Source organism: Bolinopsis microptera, chromosome 6 (genome assembly GCF_026151205.1).
Source record: "Bolinopsis microptera isolate Bmic1 chromosome 6, MBARI_Bmic_1.0, whole genome shotgun sequence".
NCBI lineage: Eukaryota > Metazoa > Ctenophora > Tentaculata > Lobata > Bolinopsidae > Bolinopsis > Bolinopsis microptera.
The window spans coordinates 6,673,768-6,698,486 of NC_087077.1; the positions used below are offsets into that span (position 1 = coordinate 6,673,768).

Consider the following 24,719-nt stretch of genomic DNA (forward strand, 5'->3'; position numbering starts at 1 on the left):
AGTGTTGTGAGATTCGTGTAGCAGCACTGTACAGATAGCTGGTGATCTATTTCACGTAACGCCAATATTTAAATTTTAGAATATTATAATTATTGTTTCTGTTGTTGTTATAAGAAGTTCCGGTTATTTCTAGTGGTATAAGTGTAGTATCAGTAGTAATACTAGTATTTCTCTTATTTTACTGCTTTGTAACTCCTTTAAGTCTGGAACTCTGGAGCGTGTCCTTGTTTGATTCAGTAAACTCACTATAATGTCGCGTTTTGTTGCATTTTAAATGGGGACTTCTGCTGGAGAATTTAAAATTGTAACGCCTTCCCTTTAACTCTCAATCGTTTGAATTTGGTTTAATTACATAAAAGGTTGAGTATATAATATCTATACTAATAGTAGTGACGGGTTACACTAGTAGTACACCCCACTAAAATATTCCCCATTTACCTGTAACTCTGTAGTCCCCCCACGCTGTTCCACAGTTCACTGCACGTTTTACAAGGTAGCACAAAACATTTAACAACTTTATTTAGCGATTTTAGTGAAGGTGTGACATAAATAAGACATAATCTAAATCATCATTATAACATGTATCTTACTATTTTGCAGTCGGTTAAAGGTTTCGCAGTCACCACAACCTAAACTTAGACCAAGCAGTGTTCAGTATTTTAACTAAACCACACAGTGTTCAGTATTTTAACTAAACCACACAGTGTTCAGTATTTTAACTAAACCACACAGGATTCAGTATTTTAACTAAACCACACAGTATTCAGTATTTTAACTAAACCACACAGTGTTCAGTATTTTAACTAAACCACACAGTGTTCAGTATTTTAACTAAACCACACAGTGTTAAGTATTTTAACTAAACCACACAGTGTTCAGTATTTTAACTAAACCACACAGTGTTCAGTATTTTAACTAAACCACACAGTGTTCAGTATTTTAACTAAACCACACAGTGTTCAGTATTTTAACTAAACCACACAGTGTTCAGTATTTTAACTAAACAACTAAAATTCTCGACCAGTTCAGGACTGATGAGCTAACTGGTGATGTTCACATGTTTTGTGATCATGTGTTGTTATTTGTCGCAATTAAATAGGACAATTAAATAGGACAACAGTCGTATTTTCGGTAACTAAATTCGGACAAGAGTTGTGTTACATAAATAGGGTGTAACACTTATATCTACTTTCTACTAATCATTTAAATTAATTAATATACCGTTGAATAATTATTGATATTTGATTGCTACTAAACAGGAAACAGGATTTACTAAATTCATTTTCATTTTAGGTTTAGCTTATGAAGATTGAAACGAGAACAGAAGATAATGAAAAAAGAAAAACGATATTACCAGAAGATAGCATGTAAGATAACTACAGCTATTGTGAAACTACCCTGAAGTAAACATCTTCATTCTACATCAGCCCTTCTTCCTGCTGTTACCAACAGAAGTGTTATCAGTGTAAAGATCTGTTTAGCAGTTACTATCCTACACCGGAAACATTACATTGTACAAGATCGCACCTATGTCAGATGGAGCTGCAAGGGAAGAAGTAGACACTCCTGAGCCTGCATCCCCTCCCCACACTCAGGTAAATACACTCCTGAGCCTGCACCCCCTCCCCACAATCAGGTAAATACACTCCTGAGTCTGCATCCCCTCCCCACAATCAGGTAAATACACTCCTGAGTCTGCATCCCCTCCCACACTCAGGTAAATACACTCCTGAGTCTGCACCCCCTCCCCACAATCAGGTAAATACACTCCTGAGTCTGCACCCCCTCCCCACACTCAGGTAAATACACTCCTGAGTCTGCACCCCCTCCCCACACTCCTGAGTCTGCATCCCCTCCCACACTCAGGTGAATACACTCCTGAGTCTGCACCCCCTCCCCACACTCAGGTAAATACACTCCTGAGCCTGCACCCCCTCCCCACACTCAGGTAAATACACTCCTGAGCCTGCATCCCCTCCCCACACTCAGGTAAATACACTCCTGAGTCTGCACCCCCTCCCCACACTCCTGAGTCTGCATCCCCTCCCCACACTCCTCAGCCTGCATTCCCTCCCCACACTCAGGTAAATACACTCCTGAGCCTGCACCCCTCCCCACACTCCTGAGTCTGCACCACCTCCCCACACTCCTGAGTCTGCATCCCCTCCCCACACTCCTCAGCCTGCATTCCCTACCCACACTCAGGTAAATACACTCCTGAGTGTGCATCCCCTCCCACACTCAGGTAAATACACTCCTGAGCCTGCATCCCCTCCCCACACTCAGGTAAATACACTCCTGAGTCTGCACCCCCTCCCCACACTCCTGAGTCTGCATCCCCTCCCCACACTCAGGTAAATACACTCCTGAGCTTGCATCCCCTCCCCACACTCAGGTAAATACACTCCTGAGTCTGCACCCCCTCCCCACACTCAGGTAAATACACTCCTGAGTCTGCACCCCCTCCCCACACTCCTGAGTCTGCATCCCCTCCCCACACTCCTCAGCCTGCATTCCCTCCCCACACTCAGGTAAATACACTCCTGAGCCTGCACCCCTCCCCACACTCCTGAGTCTGCACCACCTCCCCACACTCCTGAGTCTGCATCCCCTCCCCACACTCCTCAGTCTGCACCCCCTCCCACACTCAGGTAAATACACTCCTGAGTGTGCATCCCCTCCCACACTCAGGTAAATACACTCCTGAGTCTGCATCCCCTCCCCACACTCAGGTAAATACACTCCTGAGTCTGCATCCCCTCCCCACACTCAGGTAAATACACTCCTGAGCTTGCATCCCCCTCCCACACTCAGGTAAATACACTCCTGAGTCTGCACCCCCTCCCCACACTCAGGTAAATACACTCCTGAGCCTGCACCCCCTCCCCACACTCAGGTAAATACACTCCTGAGTCTGCATCCCCTCCCACACTCAGGTAAATACACTCCTGAGCTTGCATCCCCTCCCACACTCAGGTAAATACACTCCTGAGTCTGCACCCCCTCCCCACACTCCTGAGTCTGCATCCCCTCCCACACTCAGGTAAATACACTCCTCAGCCTGCACCCCCTCCCCACACTCCTGAGTGTGCATCCCCTCCCCACAATCAGGTAAATACACTCCTGAGTCTGCATCCCCTCCCACACTCAGGTAAATACACTCCTGAGCTTGCATCCCCTCCCCACACTCAGGTAAATACACTCCTGAGTCTGCACCCCCCTCCCCACACTCCTGAGTCTGCATCCCCTCCCCACACTCAGGTAAATACACTCCTGAGTCTGCACCCCCTCCCCACACTCCTGAGTGTGCATCCCCTCCCCACAATCAGGTAAATACACTCCTGAGTCTGCATCCCCTCCCACACTCAGGTAAATACACTCCTCAGCCTGCACCCCCTCCCCACAATCAGGTAAATACACTCCTCAGCCTGCACCCCCTCCCCACAATCAGGTAAATACACTCCTGAGTCTGCATCCCCTCCCCACACTCAGGTAAATACACTCCTGAGTCTGCACCCCCTCCCCACACTCCTGAGTGTGCATCCCCTCCCCACAATCAGGTAAATACACTCCTGAGTCTGCATCCCCTCCCACACTCAGGTAAATACACTCCTGAGCTTGCATCCTCTCCCCACACTCAGGTAAATACACTCCTGAGTCTGCACCCCCTCCCCACACTCCTGAGTCTGCATCCCCTCCCACACTCAGGTAAATACACTCCTCAGCCTGCACCCCCTCCCACAATCAGGTAAATACACTCCTGAGTCTGCACCCCCTCCCCACACTCAGGTAAATACACTCCTGAGTCTGCACCCCCTCCCCACACTCCTGAGTGTGCATCCCCTCCCCACAATCAGGTAAATACACTCCTGAGTCTGCATCCCCTCCCACACTCAGGTAAATACACTCCTGAGCTTGCATCCCCTCCCCACACTCAGGTAAATACACTCCTGAGTCTGCACCCCCTCCCCACACTCCTGAGTCTGCATCCCCTCCCACACTCAGGTAAATACACTCCTCAGCCTGCACCCCCTCCCCACAATCAGGTAAATACACTCCTGAGTCTGCACCCCCTCCCCACACTCCTGAGTGTGCACCCCCTCCCCACACTCAGGTAAATACACTCCTGAGTCTGCATCCCCTCCCACACTCAGGTAAATACACTCCTGAGCTTGCATCCCCTCCCCACACTCAGGTAAATACACTCCTGAGTCTGCACCCCCTCCCCACACTCCTGAGTCTGCATCCCCTCCCACACTCAGGTAAATACACTCCTCAGCCTGCACCCCCTCCCCACACTCCTGAGTCTGCATCCCCTCCCCACACTCAGGTAAATACACTCCTGAGTCTGCACCCCCTCCCCACACTCCTGAGTGTGCATCCCCTCCCCACACTCAGGTAAATACACTCCTGAGTCTGCACCCCCTCCCCACACTCAGGTAAATACACTCCTCAGCCTGCATCAGGAGGGTTCAGGACCGAATGTTCGGCTGATTTCGGAACCGGCCGGATAATTGAAAATTTTATTTTTTTAAAATTGCTCGATTGATTACGTTTACGAACCGTTAGTACTAGCTTGATCATCATTATGTGTGTCTGAGCTTTCTTCGCATGTGATTCCTGATAAAGTTTGAACTTACACCCAATTATCTAAAAATCGCATCATTTGTTATGATAGCTGTGTTTGCATCCAGTACTCAGGATGCTTTATTTCACCATAGTTTTGTTCGAGGCTTAATCTGGTCGCTATAAATTCTGATTTTGAATTCGATCAGCGACGATTTTCTGCTTTGAGTGGCTTCCGAGTGAAATTTGTGGGTCTAAAATTAATATTAAACGGCCAATTTTCAATTTTCTAATAGCACTCAAAAGAACAACAGCACATGTTATGATACACATGTTATGATAAAGACAAACAATCGCGATCAAGTTGAGAAGTATGGTTCGGTGCTATCGTAAGATAAAGTCTAGATGGTGGTATCAGTAAAATGGCAACAGATATATTTTCATTTACATCGTCTCGCTCTATAAATGGTAAGATTTGACTGTTCGCAGAATGAGTCTACTGAGAAGCAGCATAACGTGGACAGTCTGAGTAGCGACAGTGACTACGAGGAAACCACTGCTACAGGTAGGGAACATGTTCCTGTGGGTCCAACGTATGGCCATAGTTATTAATTTCCATTGTAATCATGCTTCCGTGGTTAATGCCATTATCTTAGAACGTTAGAACGTTAGAATTTAACGTTAATCTATGTTTTAATAACATTTGCTCAGAGGGAGAGGATGGAATTCACCGCAAAGCTTCTTGGAGGAAACTGTCAACTAACGTGTGTAGGAAAGGTATGTTTTACTCAACTAACGTGTGTAGGAAAGGTATGTTTTACTCAACTAACGTGTGTAGGAAAGGTATGTTTTACTCAACTAACGTGTGTAGGAAAGGTATGTTTTACTCAACTAACGTGTGTAGGAAAGGTATGTTTTACTCAACTAACGTGTGTAGGAAAGGTATGTTTTACTCAACTAACGTGTGTAGGAAAGGTATGTTTTAAGATTACTCAAGATAGCGGATAAACACCTTCAACTCTTTTAAATAATAATAACACCGTATTTTAAAGCGTGTTCTCCGATTAAAAGCGAACTGCAGCTCAGATAAGGTTTCCTCAGGGATCATGAAGGAAGGGCACCTCCTGAAGCACGCCTCCTCGTTTCAGCGATCCAAGAGATACCACTTTATCCTGAAGGAGGTCAGCGCATTTTTAATGCTTTTTAAGCCAAATCGTCATGGTTAAGGCTAATTTCCCATAAAGCGATAAAAATTTCAGTTACCTATCACAAAATTTCCATCAGTTAAAAAAAAAACTTGATTAAGAACGAATGAGTAGAATGAATAATATGACTGCAGGGGAAACTGTTCTACGGGAAGGATACTTGCAGCTCACTTCATGTGGAGGTGTCACTGACAGGGGCAAGTGTGGCGGAGTGCAGCAAGAAGAACGTCAACAACAGCTTCACTGTAAGTTACCAGACCTTTTACCAGGGTACCAGGTAACCAGGATACCAGATTACTAGGTTACCAGGATACCAGGTTACCAGGTTACCAGGTTACCAGGATACCAGGTTACCAGGTTACCAGGATACCAGGTTACCAGGTTACCAGGATACCAGGTTACCAGGATACCAGGTTACCAGGTTACCAGGTTACCAGGTTACCAGAATACCAGGTTACCAGGATACCAGGATACCATGTTGACAGGATACCAGGATACTATGTTTCTTTTAAATGCATGACAATATGACAACCGACCACTTGCTGATGAAGATAACATCTCAGATAATATCCCCTCTGCGGTCTCACATGTTCTCAGCTGAAAACAGAAGAGATATGGAGGAGTGGATAGAAGCTATTTCTAGGAGTATAGCAGCTTCTAGCAGTGAGAAAAATTACGTAAGTTGTCGTCTGACGGTGGATATTGCGCAGTCTTATTTTGTGTGATATGGTGTGATATTGTGCAGTTTTATATTGTGTGATACAGAGTGATAAAGCTAATGCTGACTTCAGAAGCTAGAGTTTCCGGTGGTGGCTAAACACAACTGGTACACGAGTAGTTACTCCAGAGGGGCCTTCTGTAACGTGTGTAGGGAACTCCTCTCCCCTCTCAAACGATCAGTCCTCGCTTGTGAAGGTGCCGTGTAAACATAATCACATAATTTATTTGTAATATGATAATTACTACCCGATCTGCTGACTCACCTTTATACTTGTAAACTCTAACAATGACACCCTGAATGTATATTTTGAAGAAAATGTTGTAACTTTCAGTATGCCAGATGATGGCGCACAAGAAATGTGCCGCCAAAACAGCTGTATCTTGTAAATGGACTCACAAGGAGTCCATGCCAGCAAATGTAGCCTCCGATCACAATGTGAGTTCTGACAAAATAAATCTCACATCTGAGGGGGGGGGGGGCCCTCTACATGTTAGTTTAAAATACAGGGGGGGGGGCTCTACATGTTAGTTTAAAATACAGGGGAGGGGGGGGGGGGCCTCTACATGTTAGTTTAAAATACAGGGGAGGGGGGGGCCTCTACATGTTAGTTTAAAATACAGGGGGGGGGGGGGCTCTACATGTTAGTTTAAAATACAGGGGAGGGGGGCCTCTACATGTTACTATGTTAGTTTAAAATACAGGGGGGGGGCTCTACATGTTAGTTTAAAATACAGGGGGAGGGGGGCCTCTACATGTTAGTTTAAAATACAGGGGGAGGGGGGCCTCTACATGTTAGTTTAAAATACAGGGGGGGGGGGCTCTACATGTTAGTTTAAAATACAGGGGAGGGGGGCCTCTACATGTTACTATGTTAGTTTAAAATACAGGGGGGGCTCTACATGTTAGTTTAAAATACAGGGGGAGGGGGGCCTCTACATGTTAGTTTAAAATACAGGGGGAGGGGGGCCTCTACATGTTAGTTTAAAATACAGGGGGAGGGAGGCCTCTACATGTTAGTTTAAAATACAGGGGGAGGGGGGCCTCTACATGTTAGTTTAAAATACAGGGGGAGGGGGGCCTCTACATGTTAGTTTAAAATATAAAGTACTTAATAACTCCACACGCCCTGCATTGACTCTTGTTTGTTGTTCAGGCTATGATACACCAGTGGATGGAAGGGAACCTGACGTCCGGCTCCAAGTGTGGTTACTGTGATAAACTGTGTGGAGTTAGCAGAACCTGTCCTTCTTGGAGGTGCCTCTGGTGCCATCAAACGGTACATTTGTAACTGTTCAGCCAGCCAGACAATATATAGTAGTAATATTAGTAATAAAATACTACTACTAGTAGTTTTAGTACTAGTACTAGTCTATCTTAAACCAGTCTAACTTTGACAGTACGAACGTTAGTTAGTATTTACTCAGCTTCAGTACCTGAACAGGTTTATCAGCTACATTTCAGCTTGTTGATTTGTATTTGTTGTGGTAGTTAACCTGAATGTGATGACTATCTCAGGTTCACGGAGGTTGCAGGAGCGTGATAACTGGGTACTGTGACATGGGACCCCAGGGCAACTCTATTCTTTCTCCACAGCACGTGTCCATGGCAGACACTCTCACTGTTACAAGGGTAATACTCTCCGTTCTTTTGACACGTGACACGTTGTTTTGACACGTGACACGTTGTTTTGACACGTGACACGCTATTTGACACGTGACACGTTGTTTTGACACGTTACAAATCCGAACAGTGTAAAACATGGACTGCCTACTTTATTTGCTCTCCAACCGCTAGTTAAGTTAACACTGAACAAGGGTTCCAGTTATAACTTAAATTTCTCTATAATATCTCCCATTTTTTTCCTATAATATCTCCCATTCCTGACAGCAATTTTACTTGTTTCTTCAATTCATCATCAAAAGCAATGTATGAAGAATTTCTAATCACATTTATTGTACTATCTTTATTGTACTATCTTTATTGTACTATCTTTAATCTTTATTGTACTACCTTTATTGTACTATTTTTATTGTACTATTTTTATTGTACTATCTTTATTGTACTATCTTTATTGTACTATCTTTATTGTACTATCTTTATTGTACTATATTTATTGTACTATCTTTATTGTACTATCTTTATTGTACTATCTTTATTGTACTACCTTTATTGTACTATATTTATTGTACTATCTTTATTGTACTATCTTTATTGTACTATATTTATTGTACTATCTTTATTGTACTATCTTTATTGTACTATCTTTATTGTACTATCTTTATTGTACTATCTTTATTGTACTATCTTTATTGTACTATATTTATTGTACTATCTTTATTGTACTATCTTTATTGTACTATCTTTATTGTACTATCTTTATTGTACTATCTTTATTGTACTATCTTTATTGTACTATATTTATTGTACTATCTTTATTGTACTATCTTTATTGTACTATCTTTATTGTACTATCTTTATTGCACTATCTTTATTGTACTATCTTTATTGTACTATCTTTATTGCACTATCTTTATTGTACTATCTTTATTGTACTATCTTTATTGTACTATCTTTATTGTACTATCTTTATTGTACAATCTTTATTGTACTATATTTATTGTACTATCTTTATTGTACTATCTTTATTGTACTATATTTATTGTACTATCTTTATTGTACTATCTTTATTGTACTATCTTTATTGTACTATCTTTATTGTACTATCTTTACTGTACTATCTCTACTGTACTATCTTTACTGTACTATCTTTATATCCGCTAGGTCCGCAACACACTAGGCTGCTGTCCGTTACTTGTTTTCATCAACTCCAAGAGTGGAGACGCGCAGGTAGTTAACCTGATTTATTTGTAACTTTTGCTTCTTTTGTTTCTTTCTCTTCTTCCGAGTTTTCAAAACCCTTTCTCTAATGAATTTGTTCAGGGAGTGAAGTTCCTAAGAAAGTTTAAAGAGCTGCTGAATCCAATACAAGTGTTTGACCTGATGAACGGAGGACCTATGCCTGGGTTAGTTATTGGAATATTTCACACACACGTTACAACAGATTGTAACGTCAAGTGCATCTTTAGTTTGTTATCCATTTAACTTCTATTAACTATGTTATAGTAAGTCAACAAGCAACATTTGGATATGGTGTTCAACAAAAGGTGCAAGGAGCACTTCTCAATAAGTACTAGTAGGTGGTTTGGTCTGATGAAGTATGTGCAGGTTGATGCTGTTTCAAGAGTTGGAGCAGTTCAGGGTGATGGTATGTGGAGGTGACGGGAGTGTGGGGTGGGTGCTCTCAGCTATAGACCAGCTAGAACTGCACCAGCAGTGTCAGTTTGGTATTCTCCCGCTGGGAACTGGTAACGATCTAGCTAGAGTATTCGGGTGGGGGAGTGGCTTTGACAACGAGATACTGTTACCTCAAGTACTGTTTGACTACAATCACGCTGGAGTAAAGATGTTGGACAGGTTAGTTAGGGGGAGGGGTAACAGAGTCTTCTCCCAACAATACAGGTATCACGTTTGTTTTTCAGAAATTTTCCTTTTTTCAGCTGAAAATACTTGGTGAGTTAATCGCTGCTGAAGTTTGGCTACTTTATTTAATCATCAGCATGATTATCGCAGGCATTACGTGTAACACAGTCGCGTACTTTTCATTTTATTGAAGTCTCTTAAAGATGACTGAAATGCAGGGGGGGAGGGGGGGGAGGGGAGGGGGCTATTATGTGCATATATTTGCAAAATGCACAAAGTATTATACAAAGTGTTATAGGTACATGTGAATGGTTTTTACCGGTTACTCCTCACGTACTGTGTTCACGTGCACGTCTACTAGACACGCACTGTAGCGGGGTTATGGTCTGTGGTACTTGGAGATGGTATTCGGGCGGTGTATCCTTTTACCATATATGGAATAATGAGTAATGTATATTGTATGATGTTGACGGCTGCATAAGGTAATATATTTGCACTTGTGAAGGGGGAGGGGGTTACAATTCGCTCACTTGATGTCACACTGGTCGAGTCGTTACACTTGTTGTTACACTTGTTTTTACACTTGTTGTTACACTTGTTGTTACACTTGTTGTTAGACTTGTTGTTAGACTTGTTGAGTTGTTACACTTGTTGAGTTGTTACACTGGTCGAGTTGTTACACTTGTTGTTACACTTGTTGTTACACTTGTTGATTTGTTACACTTGATGTTACACTTGTTGTTACACTTGTTGTTACACTTGTTGAGTTGTTACACTGGTTGAGTTGTTACACTGGTTGAGTTGTTTACACTGACCTCTTCCAGATGGAGTATTCTGATAAGACCTCGACACGTTGGAGATAAGAGAAAAGGAGTGGTTGTACCTCACGAGGTATTTACTTATCATTATATATTAAATTATATTATATACAGATTACAGTTGCATACTTCTAGAACGTTAACTTATAGTGTAAGTTAACTTATAGTGTAAGATCAGCTTATAAACGTTATCATAAACTGCTGCACACTCTGTACTTTACACACAAGTAACAAATTGCTGCACAGCTGGCGAATTAGTTCTTTCAGAACCGTGAACAAAATCTGTTCGATGGGTTGGATTCAACGGTTCTTTAGCAACGACCTGCATACTCCGATTTATCGGGATTTTCGATTATGGGACAATTTCCCCAAATTCATCCTGCTTCAGGATTCAGGAATCCCGATAAATCGGCGTTTTTCTGTATACGAATTTTATAAAAAGGAGTTTTAACATTTAAATGTCTACGTATTTTCAGGAGATCCCATTGTCGCGCTATCAAGACAGTATTGCTAAAAACTTGCTACAGCTGCTTGGCAGTGATGACTTTAGTTCTGTTCTCCATTTGTCACGGTCAGTCTTCAAACACAAGAAAATATTAACTAACTATCAAGTTTAAATGTATCGCTTTGTAAAACTACATGATATTTGCTGTGTGTAGTGTGTGATCACTCACTAGCAAAGCTTCAGACCTGCTGTTAACATGCAACTCATCGCTTTCTAATGAAAGTTATAACTTTCTAATGATTATTGGCGAAGAGCGTGTATTATTTAGGACATTTAACGAGAAAGGTGTGTTTTCACTTCTGTATTTTACTTTTGTGACTTCCAGTGTATTGTCAGGTCCTTGTGTAGAACAATTAAAGATTTTGTGATAAAGATAGCTTCTGCAATGGAAGACGTGGAGGAAGGACAACAAGCTACCGTTCTACAGTACAAGTGTAGTGTTCTAAACGAGAAACTCAATAGATTACTCGATATTATTAACAGAGATATAGTTAACGTGGAGAGCGGGAACGCGCAGGTACACGTGCAAATATGAACTGGTAATTAGTTGTGTGGGGACACGTGTTGTGAGGGCACATACCACGTAGCTGTGCATCAGACACACACATTTATTTAAATGCTATTTAAGACGAGCACTGAATATTCCAATAATTTTTGTAAGATTGACTGTTAGCCTAAACCCTGACTTCCCTCAGTTAATAGAGTCATGTGAAGTTATTGGTAGAGCTAACAGTTTGAGAAGGGCAGTTCAGCGTATAACTGATCACATCGAACAAGGTAATAATTACAATTACCTGGTTGTTAGATGTTTATTATTGCAACGTTCCCAATTCCCATGATATATTTGGAAAGTTTATTCAGTTTTCTGAAGCCTTTCGAAAATGTAAATAAATCTAAAGTAAATTCTATCAGCTATACTGGGTGACAAGTTCTATAGTTTTACAATAGCTCAAGAGTAGAATGAATTCCGAGTTTTGTTGATATTTTGCAACCCTCGTTTCTCTTTCTTAGTTGTAGAAACACAACAGAACGACGGTGCATCACTGCACATTAAAGATAATCTGCCTCTTCCTATGTCAATACCCGGATTAATACTGCCCACCGCTCCCAGGGTCGAAGAAAGGTAAATCACCATCACCATCACCATCACCATCACCATCACCATCACCAAGTAGGTACCAACCATCACCATCACCATCACCATCACCATCACCATCACCATCACCATCACCATCACCAAGTAGGTACCAACCATCACCATCACCATCACCATCACCATCACCATCACCATTTTCATCAAAATCACCATCACCATCACCATCACCATCACCAAGTAGGTACCAACCATCACATAATAGCACAATTTGACTCATCTTAAGACACGTAACAAATAATTTTAGATTAATCAAGTTCACCACGTTGCAGGTTGCTTGTAAACTTATACTACATCATATGAAATACATATTTGCTGTTTTCTGACAAGAGTGCTTAAGTAACATTTTGGAAATTTCGGATTTTTGGTCTAACTTTTGTTTTTGGGTCAAGAACTATCCCTGAGAACCATTGGATACATTCTCCGACCCCCTAAAATCCCCTTTTTGGAACCCCCTTAAATGCAAAAAGTGGTCATTTTTCTGAGAAAAGTGTTTAAAGACCATTTTTGAAAATGGATGCCGTTTATCTCGAAAATGGTGCCATTTCCGAGAGGTTAGGATGACGAAACCTTGTCATAAGTCTCAAAAGTCGACAAAGCATCTTAGAAACATTGTGGGTACAGTTTAAATTTGACAGCAGCTAGCCCAGAGCAATTACAGAATTAAAATCTTTAAAGTCAATTTGCACAAAATGTACAAAAAAAAACGAGAATTAAATAGGTAATACTTATTTTAGTCTCTTGAGTCTTCACACCACTTAAGGGTTAGACGGGTTCCTGCTAGTACAGTATTGTTTTGAAATAAATTTAATCCGCTTACGTTATGTTCAGTCAGTGTTACATTTCATAAATATTTCTTGATGTGATAAAAACTGACTGTCAAAGAACACTCCCGTCTCCCTTTGACGACAGACATCCTAATTAAAAATTAAATTAGATCTATTTTGATCGAAAATAGGAAAATAATATTTGCCGCCGTAGAGTCCTGTTTTTTCAAGCCGTAGATTTTTTAACGCCGTAGAGCCCTGTTTTGTGCGGCAACGCCGTAGAGTCTTACGCCGTAGAGTCTCACGCCGTAGAGTCCGGACCCCGAGATACTCCATTACCTCACATTACCTTACAGAGAGATACTTCATTACCTGATCATTTAAGCAAATGTAACCGTTTAATGAGATTCTGATTTCTGTCCTACTATCTACCCCAATATGGTATATTAAACACGACCTTTCAATGAACCTAATTAACATGTGTGGACAGTGGAGCTCACACTAGTGCATCTGTTGTGAAATTCACCTGTCTAACGAGGAGTAATACCTCAAGTTTGGCAAATTCCCCCAAACTTGCACAGATTATCAGTCTTATAGCCATGTAAGTTTAAAGAAAATCTATCAGTCTGATCTCTAAATATATGCCTGCGTTCCGCAGAAAGCGCCAATTTGGGGATATTTTCTTGTGTTTGAGGTCATATCTCAAGTTTGGCACATAGAAATTCGCCCAAACTAAACACATTATCCGTCATATAGTTATCATGTAACTATTTGGAAAGTTAATGAAAATTCTGTCGGTCAGTTCTTGTATTGAGAAAATCGAAAATATATTCTAAGTTATTCACTAAAACACACGATTTTCGAACTTTTCATTTGGAACAGATTTGTCGAAAGTCCTTCTGTGCATCCTTCGAGAGGCACTGTATGTTGTAACGCGCGACGACCTTTTTCTGAAGTCATGTCTCACAAAACGCGCAAATGACGCGCGTTTTTGTTTTCTAACTGATTAATCTTGTAACATGGGTTGGAGGATGGTGAACGCGTTGCCAGCCAAATGGAAATTATGTTTCAATCATGACAAGTTAAGTGTTGTTTGTAATTTTACAGAACTGAAAGAAGGACCAGCAGTGTTGGTGAGTTGGATGATCTTAACAGAGAAGCACTGCTCAAGTCTTCCCTCTCCCGGTCGCTCGACGAAATCATCGACGACAAACTGTAAGCACCCCTTTTACTTTCTCCTGATAACATATTATAACCCCCACGTGCGGGTTATTGATCTTGTTCGAATTCTCCAGCGGGGAGTACAATCAGAGCAGTGAAGTACACTTTTGTAATTTATCTTTCTAATGTCGTCTAAGCAGTCGATATCGTTTCAGAATAAAGAAGCAATCTGGCAGTAAATCAGCAGACTTTCTCCTGATAACATATTATAACCCCCACGTGCGGGTTATTGATCTTGTTCGAATTCTCCAGCGGGGAGTACAATCAGAGCAGTGAAGTACACTTTTGTAATTTATCTTTCTAATGTCGTCTAAGCAGTCGATATCGTTTCAGAATAAAGAAGCAATCTGGCAGTAAATCAGCAGACAGCGAAGAAACTACAAGTAAAGATCAGGATGATAAGGGAGAGTCGAGTGACAGCAGCGTCTTCTCTGACGGGGAGTCTATTTTTAGGACTAGTTTTGTGACCATCAGTCAATACAGGTTAACTTTACTGATATTTAACCTGGTGTAGCCAGTCCCTGGCTCTATGATATGAAGGAATTGTTTTATTTCTAAATGAAAAGCTCGATTACCGTTAAAATAACTCTCGTAACTTCCTTAACGTTAAAATTTATTCCGATATGGGGACGGCTTAGTGATTTGATTATGTGTTAGAGATCTTCGGAATTACAGAAAATACTTTATCAAAATACCCTCATCATCTCAGAGAAGTAAATGTCATGAACAACTACTTTGGGATAGGACTTGATGCCAGAATCAGTCTAGAATTTCATCTGAAACGAGAGGAGCATCCGGAAAAGTTTCACAGCAGGGCTAAAAACATTATGAGGTGATTTAGACAATATACTGTAAAACAAAGATATTATCATTAATTATTACAGTATTGTATTGATTGTGTAATTCTTGTTTATTATTAATCCTTTGTTATCGAAAGAAAATAAATCTTGGGAATCGACAACGAGGAATTTGTACATCATTTATCTACTGTCCAAATCAACAATTTTAGTTTCCCGAACTCATCTCACAAATCATGTTAGGTACGGTGTGATAAGCGGGAGGCAGTTCTTTATGAACAAATACAAGAACCTGAATCAGAGAGTACATATGGAATGCGATGGCATTCCTGTCCAACTCCCAACCCTACAGGTTAATAAATATTGGCTAGTTAATACTTCAATACCTCCTTATTCAATTGTATACAAATTTACAAACACAAACGTTGATGAAATGTTTGTAAGATGAAATTATTAATTTTAATAGAGTAGTAATAATATACTTTTCCAGGGAATAGTTGTGTTAAACATAACAAGTTACATGGGTGGCACTAACTTTTGGGGGACAGGAAAAGGAGACGACGGGTTTAACACACCTGCTATCGGTAATTTCACTGCTAATATTCAGTTAATCCATTGCTTTTATTCTTATTTCAACATCTATTAAAACTAAAACATTACCAAAGATTTGCCCATGTAAATGTGTATACTGTATAATATATTGTATTGAAATGTTCCACCACTAGATGACAGGATGCTAGAAGTAGTGGGCGTGGTAGGCGTTCCACAGCTTGGTATTTCTTACATGATTGGTGGTCTACAGCATCACAGGTTAGAGACGCCTTATTATTATCGTGGAGGGGAAGAGTGGGTTTTCCATTGTCAACATCATTTTATCGGTCCCTTTTAATGTCCAGAATTGGGATTTTTAAAGCAAAATTGTTCCGGTTCAGACTATAGTTTTTGACTGTTGTGACTCGAATTAAGAATTATATATATATTAAATGTATTCTCTTCTTAAATTCAATTTAAATGCTAGGTTAGCGCAGTGCAGGAGTGTACGTTTCACTGTACTAGGGGACCCTGTACCAGTACAAGTAGACGGTGAGGCTTGGATGCAGGAGCCTGGATATATCAAGATTATACACAAGAACAGGGCTCAGATGCTGTTCAGGTGAATATGAGTTACCATGACAACTACACTAGTTACCATGACAACTACACTAGTTACCATGACAACTACACTAGTTACCATGACAACTATATTAAGATTATACACAAGAACAGGGCTCAGATGCTGTTCAGGTGAATATGAGACAGGATGCTAGGAACAAACGGAGGAACGCTTGATGGAGATCTTCCAAGCAATGAGATGATAATAAACTAAGTTCGCAAAAATCTTATTATGAACTTTATAAAGCAACGTTTCATCATCACTTAACTGTTACACCGTCCTCCCAGGGATAAGAACTTCAAGCACACACTGTCAGAGTGGAACAGTAAGATGGAAGCAGTGAGGGTGGAGCGAGGACTGATGAGCGAGGTGGAGGTGCAGGTTATGCCTAAAGTCTGCGAAGCTGTCAAGAATCTCATTACACTGTGAGTTATAACTTGATAGTGCTTGTTTGTTCAGGCTCTTAAGAATTGCAAACTCAATAGGTGATGCTTAAAGAAGGTAAACACTGTTTTTTAAGTTACTTTTTACGGGAGATTGTTTACGAACTGTTACAGGTAACATGTATCATAGTACTACACTATAATCACTAGCTCTCTCTAAGTAGGTTACAGGAACTTTTCCCGTTAACTTTCCCCTTTTTCCGTTTACCCACACATCATCTGTGCTGGTTCCATTGTCACGTGATATTGTGATACTTTGTCCGGCTCTGAAGCTCATTTGGTGTTCGTCCTCAGCTCTGAAATCCCAAACTGCTACAACCTCCTCTGTTCCTCCGGCCTTTACTAGAGGGTCAAACCTACAAAATAATAGTACAAATATACTGCTACAACCTCTTCTGTTCCTCCTGCCTTTACTAGAGGATCAAACCTACAAAATAATAGTACAGATGTACTTGAAATTTTACTGGTCATATTCTAAAATGTGACTAAATGCTCATACTCTTACTTTCTTCTTACTTTAACTGCGTAAGAAACTTTTATTCTAAAATACTAAAACAAATCAACTAACTTGGCAATGCCGTATTGTAAAGTTAAATTCTTCTCTGCCTCGCCCAGAACTTCATCTATGTCTTCTTCTAGTAAACCTAGTTCTATTTTCTCCTGGTAATATTTGTGATAAGATCTGTGTCCGAGTTCCGACAACCCGCTATGATATTTAGAAACGTATGCGGAGGGTAATGATATTTAGATTCCTAAATTCTATGATTTGCATTTCTTTGGTTTGAATAATGCGCGATGTATTGATTATTAACTAGAGCTGCATGAGTGGAAGGTATCAAATTGTGTAATAAACAGGACCCGACCTGTTTGATGATTTTGGCCAGCTTGTAATCGAGCTCCGAGTTGTTCAGTCCACTTGGACGAGGGCCAAATTGTCGTGGTCTTCTTATCCCGGTCATTGTTATGAACTCCGTCAATGAGTTGTACATCCTCTCACAGATCTCTGTGAAATTGATATAATCACTTCTACTTGATTTGGTCCGGAGACTAGATTTGACTATTAATAAAATGACCCAATATACAGTCAATGATCAAAACGTTTTAAATTTTGCTAATTCAAATGAAAGAAAAATTTCGAAAATGTCCTACCGGTAGGACATTTTCAAATGGTACTGCGACAATTGACCCCCCGACAATTGACCACCCGACAATTGACCCCCGACAATTGAATCCCTATGTAATTACGCTGGGGTCAATTGTCGCGAAATCTAGGGCTTGTCGCGAAATCTACGACAATTGACCCCCCGACAATTGACCCCCCGACAATTGACCCCCCGACAATGGACCCCCCGACAATTGACCCCCCGACAATTAACCCCCCCGACAATTGACCCCCCGACAATTGACCCCCCGACAATTGACCCCCCGACAATTGACCCCCCGACAATGGAAGGAAAATTTTGAAAACGTCCTTCCGGTAGATTTGAGCTTTTAGTTTTCGCAACCCAAATTTCACTGTATTACTGAATTTTTCTGGAATTAAATGACCAGGCTTTGAAAGCTTGATAATATATGTGTATATATTAATTAGTATTATGTTAATATGTGATAATATATGTGTATATATTAATTAGTATTATGTTAATATGTGATAATATATGTGTATATATTAATTAGTATCATGTTAATATGTGATAATATATGTGTATATATTAATTACCCGCACAATCCGTGTAGTGATCTCTGTGTATCTTACTCAGACTCTCCAGTAAATGTATCTGCTCTGTGTTTTTCCTGTCACACTCCGTTAACAAATCATTGACTAGCTCGAACTGGTCCCCCAGTGCTGTCTTCACCTCTTTCATTTCTTTCTCGACTTCCTGGTCAAAAAATGTTTCCAATTGCAATTTAGGGTACTTTATTTGTTGATGAAAACCATTCAGAAACAATTAAAGAAGTAAATCAGCGACAATGGGTTCAAGTCATTTCAGGTCTAGTATTCCCTAACTTAATAAAATTAACATTTTGAGGCAAACATATTTCACCACTGCGTTACGAAGAGTAATGTAAAATGTCCGGAGACTACCTTCATCTCGTCAGCAGTATCCACACTATGATACCTCAGCTTTGCCGCATCTACATCCAACCTCTTGTTAGTCAGCAAGTCCCTCTCATTCTCTATAGCTTCAATAACCGTCTCCCCCCGGGAGTCGTTACATCTATTAACGTATTGTTCCTGTATCCTCTTTAGATAGTCCCTCTCTTTGAAGGACAATAGCAAAATGTACCTGACAAGTGTAAGGTTAGTTCCCTGAACTTCGCATGATTTGTCACACTTACTTTCTATCGTTATCGTAAGTTTTGTAATGAATAAACCTAAAAGATAAGCTCCAGTGAGCAGTCTCTTACCCTGCCCCCCCCCCCCCCCCTGGCTACGTGCCTGTCTCTCACCTACTCATCATGCCGAGCGCTTTCCCGAACGGACTGTCAATATTCTCTCCAGCCCTCTGCAGCACCAGTCCATACTGCTCAATCAGGGTCTTCAGCTCGTTATTATCTACCAGGTCCTCCAACAGTATCCCTGCCACGTCCTCTACTAGGTTCTTATCAAACGTGTCCACTGCTTCTAGCAGTGAGTCGCAGATACTCTCCTGGTACGTGGTGTCGCGTGAGTTGTGTCGCGTGAGTGTGACGTCGTCATAAGGACAAAACGAGTTGTGATTGTTCTAGAAGTTTCAACTATATATTATGTCTTCTACAAAACGATCAACTAATGAAAACCCTAATTAATTAGTAAAACTGTAATTAATTAGTAAAACTCTAATTAATTAGTAAAACTCTAATTAATTAGTAAAACTCTAATTAATTCGTTAAATTCTAATTAATTAGTAAAACTCTAATTAATCAGTAAAACTCTAATTAGTTAGTAAAACTCTAATTACCTGCCACTCGTTATGCTGGTCCACTCTGGTGCAGAGCTGATTGAACTCCTCAGAGAATGCTGTGCCGTGCTGCACCCCAATAGTTTCCCCTGTTCTCTGGAATATTCGGGCCAGGAACTGTGTTATACTGCTCATCTTCTTGTTCCCTGCTTTTATCTTAATAATGAATAAGGTTAAGGTTTAGTTTCAGTCATGAGCCAAGGAGGTAACGATTATAATTAAAAAATCTGAGATCAGGTTCAAGTATGATTTAACAAACTATACCGATACAAGTTACAAGTTGCAACAAATAGTTAAACAAACTACATGTATTCTATTTCTAAACAGTATAGTGTTGTAGTTAGTGAATATTGCGGTGTTGTCTGCTATATGTACTGTGTTGTCTGCTATATGTACTGTGTTGTCTGTGTTACAACACCACACCGCAGGTTCGTGTCACTGTACAAAGAGGCTGAGGGGGACGAGGATCTACTGATAAGAGCGGGCAGAACCCAATCAGACATAGACATCCTCTTTAGTAGACCTAACCCACAGGTAACCCCCCGGCCCCCACTTCTCAGCCCCCCCCCCCCCCCCCTTCCCCCAGAACCCAATCAGGCAACCCCCTCCCCCCATCCTCTCGCGGGCACTCATTTTCGCAGATTTCTAAAATTTCTAGACGCATTCAATTTGGCGGCACAAATTTTCGCGGATTTTTGGGTCCTAAAAAATCGCGAAAATTAGTTCCTTGTGAAATTGAATGGTTTTACAGTATTCTTTCTAGAGCAGATATTCTTGCCATAAGAACAATTTTGTGGCGAATATTCTGTGGACGAGGATTCTCAATTAGAAAACCCCCTCTCACCCCCCCCCCCCCCCTGATCACGAGGATTCTCAATTAGAAACCCCGCCCTCTCACCCCCCCCCCCCCTGATCACGAGGATTCTCAATTAGAAACTCCACCCTCTCACCCCCCCCCCCCCCTGATCACGAGGATTCTCAATTAGAAACCCCCCCCCACCCCCCCCCCCCCCCCCCCCCCCCCCCCCCCAATTAGAAATGCGTTTCAGAAAGTGGACCACGCACAGTGTGTAGACTTTCTGAGCAACCTGAAGAGTATGCTGCAGGAGATATCCTGGTACATGAAAGTGAAACTACCCTCCATTCTCCCGGTAACTCTCACTTAATTCATTTCATCATCATCATAATTCTAGCTCTACAATCTACACATGCCAAAATCTTATCAATTGTTATTGCTTACAATTAAACGTGTGAAGGTGGAGAACAGCGCGTTAAGAGCACGAGTAGAGGGTGCCATAGCAACAACAGAGGAGGAACTCAGACTTCTTCCAGATAGGGTCATCCGACAAGCTAGCTCTCAGCTTCACGACTCCCATACAGGTTAACATGGTGTCACAGCATGGTGTCCGAACATGGTGTCACAGCATGGTGTCACAACATCACAACATGTCACAGTGCATTATTACAACACGATCAATTCAATTATCTTACTGTTATGCTGCAATTGTATGGACACTGTCTTTCACCAATGTATTTTGTTTCAAGGTTACAAAGTACGCAGATTCTTGCGGAGTTTGTCCAGGTTAAAGATCACAGCAACAGCTCAGTCTCCTTTTGACTTCGAGTCTTCATCTCCAGACACACCTCCAGGTAACTAGGGGTAACTAGGGATAATACTAGGGGTAATACTAGGGGTAACTAGGGGTAGTTATCGTGACAATATGCCTAGTGATTACTAGTAACCAGTAACCTGATTAACCTCCACCTCAGGTGACCACACTAAGGACGTGTCGGAGTGGGATCTAGATCACGTGATAAGGTGGTTAAATCACTTGGACCTCAGTCAGTACTGTGATGTGTTCAAGTCTCACGATATTCACGGTAGAGAGCTCCTCGAACTCTCTCACCAGGTGCACACCCCATCTCCCCCTATCTCCCCCACTTTATCCTTAGTGTCCTTAGTATCCTTAGTGTCCTTAGTTCCTTATTTTTCTAATTTGGTGATTTTCATTCATTCCCAACGTTTTAGGGAAAGAAAGTTTCGTTTCACGCAATCGTTCAAGCAGACCCACCAACTTTTAAAAGTTTACTATTAATTTCCATAATTTGCAGGATATCAAAGATCTGGGGCTGGTGAAGGTAGGACACATCAAGCGACTTCTGAACGCTATCAGTGAGTTGAAACAGGCGTCCCAGGGAGGAAGTGGGAGCACTAGACGCATGTCCTCTCACAAGTAACACCACTAACTGGAACTATCTGTGTAGTAACACCTGTGTAGTAACACCTGTGAACTAACACCTGTGAACTAACACCTGTGAACTAACACCTTCTGTAATCTGTAGGTACAAGATACCTTGCTCTGTAGCGTGTAACTTCTTTCTGTCGGGCTGTAGATTGCTGGACAATCCTGCCCTAAGCAACACTCTCTGTAGTGTTCCGTAAACTGTTTTAACTTAATTGCATGGATACTGTTTTTTGGGTATTTAATAACGTTTAATTTGTGGGTTATTTATTTCGAAATCTAATATAAATATGCTTTGTTAGTTTATAAACATCAACATTGAAATAACTTCAGTGTTTCATCCTATCACATTTCTGCTAGAACAACTGTTTATTTATAGTAAGATTATTGGTTAATAAAACGGCTATATTCGTAATTGTTATAATTCAGATTCTTTTCTTAACTATCAGATACATAAGCTCATAAGGTTTCATTTCCTTCATGTGCAGCATATTATGAAGGAAATGAAACCTTACATATCGTATTGTTAAGAAAAGTTATTGTCAAGATATTAGAGCCATGGTTACAGGTATTAAAAATGTTAAATTATTACATACTTTTATTTATTAATGTGGTAATATTGATAAGTTGGTAATATTGTATAATTTGTATCGAATTTACTGCGAATCAACTGGATGATATCTAACTGTTAATTGTTTTGTTAATTGTTACACTGGGCATGCTGGTGTTCGTGAGGTTTGATGAGAATGTTAAATACAGTAAAACCTCTTTATACCAGGCTTCTCGGGGGAGACGAAAAGTAGACGGTATAGAAAAAAACCTGGTATAGAAAGGCCAAGGATCACATCCCAATCTGTAATAAAATAACCTTTACTCATATACTCCATAAGGGGCCTAATATGGTACCCACAAAATACAAGCTAATTGACAAAAAGCTCAGGGGAAAGAAGAGGCCTTATATAGAGAGGCACGGTATAGAGAGGCACGGTATAGAGAGGCACGGTACAGAGAGGCACGGTACAGAGAGGCACGGTACAGAGAGGCACGGTATAGAGAGGCACGGTACAGAGACTAGAGAGGCACGGTACAGAGAGGCACGGTATAGAGAGGCACGGTATAGAGAGGCACGGTACAGAGAGGCACGGTATAGAGAGGCACGGTATAGAGAGGCACGGTGCAGAGAGGCACGGTATAGAGAGGCACGGTACAGAGAGGAACGGTACAGAGAGGCACGGTATAGAGAGGCACGGTATAGAGAGGCACGGTATAGAGAGGCACGGTATAGAGAGGCACGGTACAGAGAGGCACGGTATAGAGAGGCACGGTATAGAGAGGCACGATACAGAGAGGCACGGTACAGAGAGGCACGGTACAGAGAGGCACGGTACAGAGAGGCACGGTACAGAGAGGCACGGTACAGAGAGGCACGGTACAGAGAGGCACGGTACAGAGAGGCACGGTACAGAGAGGCACGGTACAGAGAGGCACGGTACAGAGAGGCACGGTATAGAGAGGCACGGTACAGAGAGGCACGGTATAGAGAGGCACGGTATAGAGAGGCACGGCATAGAGAGGCACGGTATAGAGAGGCACGGTATAGAGAGGCACGGTATAGAGAGGCACGGTATAGAGAGGCACGGTATAGAGAGGCACGGTATAGAGAGGCACGGTATAGAGAGGCACGTATAGAGAGGCACGGTATAGAGAGGCACGGTATAGAGAGGCACGGTATAGAGAGGCACGGTATAGAGAGGCACGGTATAGAGAGGCACGGTATAGAGAGGCACGGTACAGAGAGGCACGGTACAGAGAGGATCGACTGTAATGGGTTATCATGTTTTAGTTAGATTAATTATACACCTTCAGTAATTTTACTAGCATAGCAATTGATTCAGAAATCATACTTTTAAATAACCATACTTACAAGTTTGCGGGCATACATTAATATCAATCAACTGTGGGCTGTCGTGTGATTAGTACATTTACAATTATACAACTGCAGCAGGCACGTAGCCAGGGGGGGCTAGGGGGGCGGCAGCCCCCCCGGAAAAAATCGAACCCCAGAAAAAGATAAGCCCCCTAGTCCCCATGGTCGCCTGGTAACTGGGCTGTGTTTATGACTGCAGTCAGTCAAAGATTTGATCTGTGGATGAGTAAATATATGTCATTAAATCCAAGCAAACATTCTAGAAGACTTCTATAATTATAGTCAATAGTGTCCCCTAGACCGTAGGAAATGTAAAAATCTTAAGACGATGAGGCCTGAGTAAGTCGTAAATTTTGATTGGAGAATGCAGATTGCTGTTGTGAAGTTACCAAATTTACGTGAGTACTTGATTCTTTTCAATCCCAGTTTATTGCTGTCCTACAAATTTCTTTAATGCCAAATGTCGTCTAAAACACCCTGTTTCGCAAAAAATTTCCGTGGGGCTGCGCCCCCCTAGCCCCCGCCAAGGGGCTCCGCCCCTGGACCCCGCTGGGGGCTGCGCCCCCAGACCCCTGCCACAGCTTGCTCGCTTCGCTCGCTGCGCAGCTTCATTGGACGCGTCGGCTCGCTTCGCTCGCCGACAGCCCCCCTCAAAGAAAAATCCTGGCTACGTCCCTGAACTGCAGCTGCGTTAATAGTAGTAGCAGTTGTGTTACTAGTTAATAGTAGTAGCAGTTGTGTTACTAATTAATAGTAGTAGCAGTTGTGTTACTAGTTA

The 24,719-nt window shown here is 41.6% G+C and overlaps 2 protein-coding genes across 2 annotated transcripts in view; one reads left to right on the forward strand and one right to left on the reverse strand.

The window, feature by feature from the left end:
- Nucleotides 1–24,719, reverse strand: part of LOC134816726 (arginine and glutamate-rich protein 1-A-like) — a 1,122,901-nt gene that overhangs the window by 462,186 nt on the left and 635,996 nt on the right. The gene's annotated exons all lie outside the window — the stretch shown is intronic.
- Nucleotides 1,287–22,785, forward strand: LOC134816220 (diacylglycerol kinase eta-like). Its single transcript, XM_063824960.1, has 32 exons — nt 1,287–1,595; nt 5,056–5,131; nt 5,278–5,343; nt 5,668–5,747; nt 5,906–6,016; nt 6,335–6,448; nt 6,563–6,686; nt 6,824–6,927; nt 7,646–7,768; nt 8,008–8,121; nt 9,274–9,339; nt 9,433–9,515; nt 9,718–9,966; nt 10,797–10,863; nt 11,267–11,361; nt 11,632–11,812; nt 11,991–12,072; nt 12,307–12,418; nt 14,323–14,430; nt 14,770–14,919; nt 15,146–15,268; nt 15,477–15,585; nt 15,724–15,817; nt 15,959–16,043; nt 16,252–16,386; nt 16,674–16,811; nt 20,200–20,305; nt 20,821–20,922; nt 21,028–21,151; nt 21,317–21,421; nt 21,542–21,681; nt 21,884–22,785. Exons 1-32 carry the CDS (start codon nt 1,530–1,532, stop codon nt 22,007–22,009), a joined length of 3,558 nt encoding a protein of 1,185 aa, XP_063681030.1. The 5' UTR covers nt 1,287–1,529; the 3' UTR covers nt 22,010–22,785.